The sequence below is a fragment of the Symsagittifera roscoffensis genome, chromosome 3 (genome assembly GCF_963678635.1).
Source record: "Symsagittifera roscoffensis chromosome 3, txSymRosc1.1, whole genome shotgun sequence".
NCBI lineage: Eukaryota > Metazoa > Xenacoelomorpha > Acoela > Convolutidae > Symsagittifera > Symsagittifera roscoffensis.
The window spans coordinates 56930620-56942651 of record NC_087064.1 but is presented as its reverse complement, the minus strand read 5'-3'; the positions used below and the strand labels follow the sequence as shown (position 1 = coordinate 56942651).

The following is a 12032-nucleotide window of genomic DNA, read 5'->3' as shown; positions in this document are numbered from 1 at the left end:
TCGAATAAAAAGCTAAATTTAAACACCAATTAATTGCAAAACTATCGAAACACAAGTTTTCTTACAGCTCTTGTAAATTCTATACTACCATTTTAAACCAATCAAGACTAAAGTAATTTCAATCAAAGAACATCGATTAGAAATCCTTCCTCTATACAATAAATCTAGCAGCTATTAATCGTAACTCAGCCAAAATTCTTAAATTTCTTAAGAGCACTGATGTCAATTACTACCTAAAACTCATGATCTCTCAGCTTTTAAATTTAACTGTATTCTTCATTAATGAGTGAAGTTTTGGTTTTCGTCTAATTTTCGTTGCTTGGAACTAAATTTTTCGCCCGTATCGCTGTCTGCGATAGCTTCTAAGTTGGTTAAATTGGCCATGCTTCTTTTGAGTTCGTTCACATTTAGTTTGACGCTCCTAAAAATATCAAAAATTTTGTTAATAGACAAATACATTCATTTTGCTTCCGTAACGTTTTTAACGTAATAATGGCTATTTAAAGACATAGCCAACTAACAGTTGGGAAAAAGTAATGAACGCAAGGTAACTGAAAAAAACTGACTTTTTTTCAAGAGCCTTCAACTTTTGAATTTCGAAGAAAAAAAAATAGATGGCTTTTGAGCTTTTTGAACTTGTAGAACAATTTATTGTTAAAATTAACCCAACTTGAGAAAACTGGATCCATGCGTAAAACTTTTGTTTCGCTGGGAAATCTGATAATTATATCCATTTTCGAATTCAGAGGTCAATCACGTTTTTCGTGACCTTCACACTTTTGCTGTTCGATAGTGGAGTTCGCCTTCCTTTTAACAATGGAAATGGAGCCTGAGCTTAAAAAGAAATCACTAGTCAAACCGCGAAAAATCAAAACTAAGCGTGAACAAATTTTAAGACTTTTTCCTGAAAAAAATCAGCAAGACCTATATAAGAGTACTCACTACGTTCATTACTATTAATAATAATAATAATAATAATAATAATAATAATAATAATAACAATCATAATAATAATGGAAATATCGATGATTTGAGGATAAAAGCATGTAGTGCTTAAGCACAGGTACACCGGCGAATCTCTCTTTTAAAGAACTGAACAACTCGTATGTTGGTCTTTTCTTTTGTGGATAAACTGCTTAGCTCAGTTGCAGAAGTTGATAGAAAAGCCAGTAACTTTTGACCGACTCTCCAGAAGCCGGCGCGCAATATTACATGAATTAGTTTTCAACATACACTTAACAAACATACCTTGCTCGCGGTGGTTCAATGTTGGCGATTTCCTTCTTCAGTATTTCTAAACATATTCAACCAATGTATGTAAAAACTTTGCATTAAAGAAGATAATTCTTTCGAGAAAAGATTCAAGATTTCAAATACTTTGTCGCACAGTTAATGGTTATAAGTTTCTTCGCGGCCACTTACGAAGCTGAGAAAAGCTTTTAATTCCGTCTCAGAAAACCAGCTAAACCCAAGAAACGTCGTTTCGGGTGGAATGAGGTTTCAAAATTAATTGATCTCAGCCGTGTCGAATTCAGAATTTTGCTATCAAACAAATGCAAAATGATCATGGTATTGAAGCTCTTCGAATTTCAAAATAAGAAAAACTATAGAAGATTGACGCTTTTTTAATAATGAAATTGGCCCAATTTGAGAAAACTGAATCAAGATGTACAATTTTAATTGCCGTGAAAATTTTTAAAATAAAATCCAAGTTCGAAACTAGAACTAGTTGACATTTTTCGCGATATTCCTGCTTTGGTCATTTGATACTATTACTTGCCTTCCTTTTATTTAGCAAACGTATTTGAACTGAACTAAAAAAAAACTTTCTAAAAGTTCCTCAAATCGCGGAAAAATATTAGCAATTTCATCGCACTCATTTCTTTCACCATTTCTTTTTTTTGTAGTTTTTAGTTGGCCTAATTCTTGTGATAACTTATTAAACAGAGGAACACATGCAAATCACAGATAAGACAAACAATTATCTCACTCGTTGACGTTAAAGAAACAACTGCCAAATTGCTATGGACTTGAAAGAGCATATTCAAAAAGAAAACTACAGTAATGAAGATGAAATAAAAACGCTTTTCTCTTCTTTTTTTTAAAAAATAAAGTTGATTCCCAGGAAAAACAGAACGAATTACAAGATGGAAAAGTTACCAATCTTGAAGCGGAAAACGACAAATTACTCGACAAAAATTCCCAGACGAAAAAGCGAATATTACAAATAGAGCGTTATTCGTCGAAATCTTGCCTCTAACTTAATAACGTCAAAGCAGGTGACCATCCGGCTCATGACATTGTGTCGCTTATTAGAGTTGTAATAAATTTACCAACTGAGCCACAAGATATTACGGCATTTCATTGTTTACCGTCCCGCGGTGAATTAAAACCAATAGTCGTAAGGTTATTTTTTAATATTCATCAACGCGAAAATATTTGGAAAAATCGCCAGCTGTGCCGTGTTTCAACGAACGGAAAGCGCGTCTTTGTGACTGAGCGCTTAACGGAGGTCAAAGAAGACGCATTGAATTACTCCAAAAAGCAGCACAATTTATATACATCTAACAACTTGGGACGAGTGTTGGTCAAAAACAATAAAGTGACATCAAATGGACTACAGTTCGAAATAAACAGGAAGTAGACAGGTGCATGAGCAGAGCAACGGAGAAAACAGGTGATATCTTTCCTTCATCTACGAGACTATTTATATCTGACAGCGGGAGAAATCGTATTGAAAAACAGAACTGTAGTTATCTGGAGCCTGTTGAAAAGTCTAAACAAGAGGATAAGTTTAGTTGCTTGTTGGAGAAAATAGTAGAATCTCCACGTCATAAAATGAGACAAAAAAACAGCAAAACAACTGCCATTTGAAAAAGATCAAGATGTAAGTAGCGCCAATGAGAAGGTGCTAATTTTTTATATTTATGTATCTCATTTACTCTACTCTATCGGTACGACCGACAGTAACCTTTTGTTTCATTAGAGTTGTATCTCTGGGCCTTAGATGGAAACATCATTTGACGATAATAATTTTTTTTGTGGATTGAATATAAGAATTTTACATTGCCATTAAGATCACTTAATATCAGAAATAAACTATTTGAAGCTTTTTACCGCAATAATTGGTCTTACAGAAACTTGGCTTACTGATTCAATTGACTTATACAAAAAATGATCACACAATAAGGTTTAAAAAATGATCCAATTGAATTTAATAAAACTGATGATTATTATAAAATTATATCTAAACCGAGAAATTGTAATGCACGCTGAGAGGGCGTGGCTTTCTACGTTACGAAAAGCTTCATTCTGAGATCGTGGTACAAGAAATAGAATAAGAAGTGCTTCTGAATAAAAACTTGTGAAAATAAGGGCTAAGCTTGTGGTTTTGCTATATCGACCACCATCCCTGATTATATCGTCATTTTTACAAAAATTTGACAAAATGCTAATTTTTATTCGAAATGTTTGAATAGGGGCAATAATTTTTTGGAACTTTCAAAATTGATACTCTTAAGAAAGAAAAAACTTGCACAGCTTGTATTAATTTACTATCAAATTGCGAACCAACAAGAGAAACAACAACAACACAAACTTTTTCAACCATATTATATGTTCCAAAAACGTATCTACAAAACTGTAAACATCTTTGAGCGATCATTATGCCGTCTGTGGTAATTTTGATTTTAACTTCGATGAAAAAAAAATCACCGAAACTTTCCCGCGAGATCTTAGACCTTTAAAGCAAGAAAAAGCCTTGCCGTTCTTGTTTCTGTTAGATCAATCACTTCAAAACATCGTTATACAGATAATGTCGATATCGTTTTTGAGAATAAAATCACATGCATATATTCCTGCTTCAATCACATGCATATATTCCTGCTGGCAATCTTTCAAAAAACTCAGGCAAAAACAACAAGAAACATGCATGAAAAAACACATTCGATGTACTTTGGACAAAAGGGACAAGGCTTTCGAAAAATGGTTATCAAACCCAAGTGAAAACAATCGAAATCTTCACGTGAAATTAAAAAATGAGGTGACAACACATTCGAATTACTAAAAAAAAAGAAGAAAACAATGCAAAAATACTCGGAAAAAATCCAAATTCAAGAACAGTTTATCATTTTGTAATGAACTTACAAAAACCTGACACAAATACTGATTCACCTCTTTTGCATATTATGATAAAGTATATTGCGTGTAGTGGCACGCAGTTGTCTGAACAATTACCCCACTTGGATGCAATTGAACCCACAAAACCTTAACACTCAATGGTTATATCAATCAATGCTGTAGAACAAGTCTCAAAAGTCATTGAACAAATGAAAAAAAGAAGTCTGGTTGTCAAGATGGTCGGAATTACTTAATCATTTTATGCAAATAAAAGAATCGCTGAGCACACCTTCCACGACTGTCTTAAATTTGCATTTGCAAAAAAGCGTGCCTTAATAAAAAAGGAAAAAGCCTGAGAAACATAGACCTATAAATCTTTTAAGCTCGCTGAGCAAAACTTTCGAGAAAATCTTGTTTGAAAGATTGTTAAAAATTTTTGCAACATGCAGCTATTTTCAAAACAAGTTTCGTTTCGGTTCAAAACACTCATGCGCACAAGCTACAACAGATTTAATGCGGACAGCGACTGAAGAGAAAGAGAAGGTCACGCAATCTTCATTGAACTTAAAAAAACGTTCGATACTCTAGATCATCAGATATTTCAAAAAAGTTAGAATGCCATGGTTACAGAGGACCAACAATTGATATAACGAAAGTCTACTTAATTAATCGGCGTCAATACGTTACAGAAAATTATATTTCTTCAGAAATTCTGCCAGCCTCAACTGAACTCCCACGGGGATCAATCGTAGGACCTTTCATGTTCTTAGTATACATAAGAGATTTTCCAAAGCAATGTCAAACTAGGAAAGTAACACTTTTTGCGGATAAAACAAATATTGTTAATTCTAACAAAAACCTAACACAAATAATGATTTATCTCCCTTGCATATAATAAATAAGTGATTTGCTGGTATTGGCAGGCAGTTGTCTGAAAAATTACCCCACTAATATGTAATTCCACCAAAAAAAATCGAGTTCAATGGTTATTTTGTTCACTGCTGTATAAGATGTCTCAAAAGCCATTAAATGAAAGAAAAATAAGTTTTGTGGTCATGATGGTCTGAGTAATGAAATTCTTAACCTGTGTTCATCTGTCATTGATGAAAACTTAGCCTTTGCTAAAAATAAAAAATCACAGAGGGCACCTTCCCCGACTGTCTTAAAATTGCATTAGTGCGTGCCTTCTTTGAAAAAGAGGGAAAATGAGCCTGAAAATTATGCACGTATTTTAAGCTGGCTGAGCAAAGTTTTCGAGAAAATCTTGTTTAACTGAATGTTAATTTTTTCGCAAGATTCGGCTATTTTCAAAACAACAGTTTCGTTTCCGTTCAAAACACTTATTCAATAACAGAACTAACAGAGTAGTTCTAGCGCACAGCGACCGAAGAAAAATAAAAGGTCATGCAATCTTTATTGACCTGAAAAAAGCGCTCGATAATCTAGATCATCAGAAACTATTCAGAAAATTAGAAGGCTATGGTTACAGAGGACCAGTATTTGAAATAACGAAAGGCTACTTAAGTGATTGATGTCACTACTTCACCGAAAAAAATCTTTCTTCAGAAGTTCTACTCATCTTAACTGGAGTCCTACGGGGATCAACCTTAGGACCTTTTCTGTTCTTATTAAACATGAATGATTTTCCAAACAATGTCGAACAAGCAAAAAATAACACGTTTTGCGGTTGATATAAATATTGTTAATTCTAACAGAAACCTAATACAAACACTATTTCATGACCATTGCATATATTAAATAAGTGGTTTGCTTGTACTGGCAGGCAGTTGTCTGAAAAATTATCCCGCTTGGATGTAAATGCACCAAAAAAACTTTGAGTTCAATGGTTTTTTTCATTCACTGAAGAAGCAGTCTCAAAAACCATTAACCGAAGAAAAAATTAGTCTTCTGGTCATGATGGTCTGACTAATGAAACTCTTAAATTGTGTTCAGCAGTCATTGATGAAAACTTAGCCTTTGCTATAAATAAAAAAAACTCACTGAGAGTTCCTCCCAGACTCTCTTAAAACTGCAACAGTGCGTGCCTTATTTCAAAAAAAGGGGAAAATCAGCCTGAAAATTGTTGACCTGTAAGTCTTTTCAGCTCACTGAGCAAAGTGTTCGTGAAAATCTTGTTTAAAAGAATACCAGTTTTTTTGCAAGATGCAGCTATTTTCAAAACAACAGGTTCGCTTCGCTTCAAAACATCAGGCAATAACTGAACCAACAGAGTTCCCACGGACAACAACTGAAGAAAAAGAGAAAGTCATGCAATCTTTTTTGACGTTTAAAAAGCCTTTGATAATCTAGATCTTCAGATAATATTTTTAAAAATAGAATGCTTTGGTTACAGAGGACCAGTATTTGAAATAATGAAAGGCTACTCAAGTGATCGATGTCATTACGCTACCGAAAAAAAACTTTCTTCAAAAGTTCTACCCATCTTAACTGGAGTCCTACGGGGATCAATCTTAGGACCTTTCCTGTTCTTATTATACATATATGATCTTCAAAAGCAAGCTCAAACTAGCAAATTAACACTTTTTGCAGTTGATACAAATATTGATATTTCTATCAAACACAAATACTAATTCATCTCCTTAGCATATGTTAAAAAGTGTTTAGCTTGTATTGGCAGGCAGTTGTTTCAAAATTACTCCACTTGGATGTAATTGCACCAAAAAAACTTAGAGTTCAATGGTTATTACTTTCACTGATGTAGAAGAAGTCTCAAAACCATAAAATAAATGAAAAATAAGTCTTGTGGTCATGATGGTCTGAGTATTAAAACACTTAAACCGTGTTCACCAGTCATTGATGAAAACTTAATCTTTCTGTAAACAAAATCATTGAGCGCACTTTCCCCGACTGTCTTAAAACTGCAATAGTGCGTGCCTTATCTCAAAAAAAGGGGGGAAAATGAGCCAGCAAAACTCCCACGAAAATTGAGTTCCCACGAAAAAGAAGAAAAAGAAAAACTGCAATCTTTTTTGACTTTAAGAGAACGCGTTTGATAATCTAGATCTACAGATACTGTTTAAAAAGATGGATTGCTTTGGTTACAGAGGACCAGTAAATGAAGTAATGAAAGGCTTAAGTAAGCGATGTCAATACGTTACAGAAAAAAATCTTTCTTCAGAAGTTCTACCCATCTGAACTGTAGTGCTGCGGGGATCAATTTTAGGACCTCGTCTGTTCTTAATATGCATAGATGATCCTCCAAAGCAATGTCAAACTAGCAAAGTTACACTTTTTGAAATTGATAAAAAATATTGATAGTTCTAACAAAAACCTAACACAAATGCTAATTCATCTCCTTTGTCATATGTTAAATAAGTGTTTTGCTTGTATTGGCAGGCAGTTGTTTCAAAATTACTCCAATTGGATGTAATTGCATTCACAAATCTTGAGTTTAATGGTTTTTTCATTGACTGATGTAGATGAAGTCTCAAAAATCCTTAAATGAATGAAAAATAAGTCTTGTGGCCATGATGGTCTGAGTAATAAAATCCTCAATCCGTGTTCACCAGTCATTGATGAAAACTTAGCCTTTGCTATAAACAAAGGATTCACTGCGCGCACTTTCCACGACTGTCTTAAAACTGCAATAGTGCGTGCCTTATTTCAAAAAAGGGAAAAAATGAGCCAGCAAAACTAAAGTCATGTTAGTCTTTTAAGCTCGCTGAGCAAAGTTTTAGACAGAAACTTGATTAACAGAATGTCAAAGTTTTTTTGCACGATGCAACTATTTTCAAAACAACAGTTTTGCTTCCGTTCACATCACTCATGCAATAATAGAACTAACAGAGTTCCCACGGACGGCGACCGAAGAAAAAGAAAAAGTCATACAATCTTTTTTGAGCTTAAAAAGAAAGCGTTCGATAATCTAGATCTTCAGATACTATTTAAACAGATAGAATGCTTTGGTTACAGAGGACCACTATTTAAAATAATGAAAGGCTACTTAAGTAAGCGATGTCAATACGTTACAGAAAAAAATCTTTCTTCAGAAGTTCTACCCATCTGAACTGTAGTGCTGCGGGATCAATCTTAGGATTTCTTCTGTTCATAATATGCAAAGATGATCCTCCAAAGCAATGTCAAACTAGCAAAGTTACACTTTTTGAAGTTGATAAAAAATATTGATAGTTCTAACAAAAACCTAACTCAAATACTAATTCATCTCCTTTGCATATGTTAAACAAGCGTTTTGCTCGTTTTGGCAGGCAGTTGTTTCAAAATTACTCCACTTGGATGTAATTGCACCATAAAGTCTTTGAGTTCAATGGTTATTTCTTTCACTGATGTAGAAGAAGTCTCAAAAACCATTAAACGAATGAAAAATAATTCTTGTGGTCATGATGTTGAGTAATAAAATTCTTAAACCGTATTCACCAGTCATTGATTAGAACTTAGTCTTTGCTATGAAAAAAATTACTAAGCGCACCTTCCCCGACTGTCTTTAATTGCAACAAGACTGTCTGATTTAAAAAAGAGAGAAAATGAGCCTGAAAATAATGATTTGTAAGTCTTTTCAGCTCGTTGAGCAAAGTTTACAAAAAAATCTTTCTTAAAAGAAAGCCAAACTTATTTGCTGGGTGCAGCAATTTTCAAAACAACAGTCTTGTTTCCGTTCAAATCACTCATGCAATAATAGAACTAACAGAGTTCCCACGGACGTCGAATGAAGAAAAAGAAAAGGTCATGCAATCTTAATTGACCTTAAAAAAGCGTTCGATACTCTAGATCTTCAGATACTATTTAAAAAGCTAGAATACTATGAAAACAGAGGACCAGTATTTGAAATAAAGAAAAGCTACTTAACTAATCTATGTCAATACGTTACAGAAAATAAACTTTGTTCACAGAAGTTCTACCCATCTTAACTGGAGTCCTACAGTGATCAATATTAGGACCTTTTCTGTTCTTATTATACATAAATTATCTACCAAAGCAATGTAAACTAGCAAACTAACACTTTTGCGGTCGATACGAATATTGTTTTTACTAACCAAAAACCTAAGACAAATACTGATTCAATTCCTTCGCATATGTTAAAAAATTGTTTTGCTTGTATCGGCAGGCAGTTGTCTGAAAAATTACCCCACTTGGATGTAATTGCACCAAAAAAAACTTTGAGTATAAGGATATTTTCATTCACTGATGTAGAAGTCTCAAAATCCATTAAACGAATTAAAATGAGTCTTGTGGTCATGATAGCCTGAGTAATGATATTCTCTAACTGCGCTCAGCAGTCATTGATGAACACTTATTCTTTGCTATAATTAAGAAATCACTGACCATTCCTTCCCTGACTGTCTTGAAATTGCAACAATGCGTCCCTTACTTCAAAAAAGGGGAAATAATGCGCCTGAAAATTATAGACCTGTAAGTCTTGTAAGCTCGCAGAGCAAAGTTTTCTAGAAAAACTTGTTTAAAAGAATGCCAACGTTTTTTGCAAAAAGAAGCTACTTTCAAAACAAGTTTTGTTTCCGTTCGAATCACTCATACAAAAACAGAACTAACAGGGTTCCTGCGGACAGGAACTGAAGAAAAAGAAAAGGTCATGCAATCTTTATTGACCTTAAAAAAGCGATCGATACTCTAGATCTTCAGATACTATTTTAAAAAAGTAGAAAGCTATGGTTACAGAGGACCAGTTTTTGAAATACTAAAACGCTACTCAAGTAATCGATGTCAATACGTTAAAGAAAACTAGCGTAAAACGCACCTCCGGTACTCATGATAAACCGCATATATTGGAAATGAGATCTGCATTCTTTGAGTGTGCTTTGACAGCACCCAATTACAGGGTTCATAATTACAAATTTTGCAAAAAATTTTATTCAAGTTTTTTATACAAATTTTGAAGAACCATAAAATTTTGTAAGTTTTATCTAAGTTCTTCGAAAAATTTAAAATGAATTAAGAAACGTCACATCTGGGAAGCTAAAAGTACTTGAGCAGTCGCATTTGGACGCAAGATTTACAACTCCTGAGAGTACTCTTACAGTACCCAACTACAACGTTGTGAAATTCAAATTTTGAGAAACTTCACCTTAAGTTTTCTAAAAAGAGGTATTTTGTTTTGAAAACCAGAAAAAATTTCATATCTCGAAAACTATCAAGACTTGAGCAGTCTTAATAGATGGCAATAATAGCAATCTTTGAAAGTACTCTGACAGCACACAACTACAGGGTTGGGAATTTCACTTTAGTGAACTTTTTTGTAATTTGTGTTTTCTGAAAATTTCCAAAAAAATCACAAAATTTGTCGTGTCTCTTAAACTAAAAAGATTTGAGCATGCTTAATTGGAGGCCGAAATTGCAACTCCTGATATTACTCTGACAGCCCCAACTACAGGTTAAGAATTTCAAACTTTGAAAAGAAAATTAATTTTTTTTTCATAAATTAAAAAAAAAATCACAAAAAAAGTCATATCTGGAAAGCTGCAAGGTTTTGAGCAGTCATATTTGGAGGCAAAATTCACAACTCCTGAGAGTACCCTGAAAAAGCCTCACTTGAGATATGGTAATTTCAAGTTTTATAAAAAAAAATGTATACCCAAGTTCTCTGAAAAATTTTGAGAAAATCCTAAAAACCGTCATATCTCGAAAACTACAAAATTTGCAGCAGACATATTCAGAGGCAAGATTTGCAATCCCATGAGAGTACCCTCACAGGTTCCAATAACAGTATTGCGATTTTCAAAGTTTTGGAACGTTTTAACATCTAAGTTTTTGAAAATGTTTTGAAAAAATCATAAAAAACGTCATAACTCGAAAACTACAAGGATTTGAGCAGTCATATTTGGAGGCAAAAATCGCAACTCCTGAGACTAACCTCACAAAATCCAACAACAGAACTGAGATCTTCAACGTATTGGAGTTTTTAACATCTAAGTTTTTGAAAATTTTTTGAAAAAATCATAAACAACGTCATACCTCGAAAACTACAAAAATTTGGTTATTCATATATGGAGGCCAGAATCGCAAAACCTGGGAAAACTCTGACAACATCCAATTATTGGGTTGCTAATTACAAACTTGTTGAAATAAAAATTGAATTTAAACGGGAAAATTAAAAAAAAAACCTTAACCATTGCAATATACGATATAGCTTAACGTGAAAAATTCTTTTGTTAAAGATGCAAAAAAATACGTTGAAAAAGCTTAAACATGGCGAGATAGTGAAGCCCGCATTTAAATATATAATAGATAATCTTTCTTCAAGTTCTTTCCATCCTAACTGGAGCCCTATGGGGATCAAAATTAGGACCTTTTCTGTTCTTAATATACATAAATGACCTGCCAAAGCAATATCTAACTAGCAAACTAACCCTTTTTGCGGATGTTACAGACATTGTTAATTCTAGTTTTCTGAGAAAATCAAGGCTGATCTAAAATCAGTCAATGATTTGTTTGCTGCTAATGAGACAACAATAATTCATCCAAATGTGAAGTGATGTCATTCGGAAAGTTACTGCCGTTAGAAGTATCTATCTGTGACGAAGTATTACCAATAAAGGAATCTTGCAAGCATTTAAGGAGGCACGTCGATCGCAATATACCATTTTATGATCCCATAAATCACGTGGTTAAAAAATTAAATAGCATCTGTGAGGATATCAACAAAATTAAAGATGTCCAACGGAGTTTCTTCTCTTATTCTACAACTCTGATGCAAAAAGCATAATAACATTTGCATCTTGATATAAGGTTCTACCTGCTTCACTCGACTAAAAAAAATAGACAAGCACAGCGGAGAAAAATGTGAACATTTTTTTTCAAGCGAAAACTTGATTCTATAAAAGATAACTTGAACAACTCAAATATTAGCACTGTTCATAAATTTTTTGTCGTTGAGGTTCTAAAAGAACTACTTAAATGTCTTAATAATTCTTCCCCTCATG

The 12032-nt window shown here is 33.5% G+C and overlaps 1 protein-coding gene across 1 annotated transcript in view; it reads right to left on the bottom strand.

Moving 5' to 3' along the window:
- Positions 1 to 44: 44 nt before the first annotated feature.
- Positions 45 to 12032, bottom strand: part of LOC134841717 (uncharacterized) — a 34740-nt gene continuing 22752 nt past the window's right edge. Inside the window, exons 2-3 of the mRNA XM_063857752.1 lie at positions 1249 to 1294; positions 45 to 421 (exon numbers count right to left, since the gene is read on the bottom strand). Coding sequence (XP_063713822.1) covers positions 280 to 421; positions 1249 to 1294 — 188 coding nt within the window. The 3' untranslated portion in view covers positions 45 to 279. The remainder of the gene's footprint in view (positions 422 to 1248; positions 1295 to 12032) is intronic.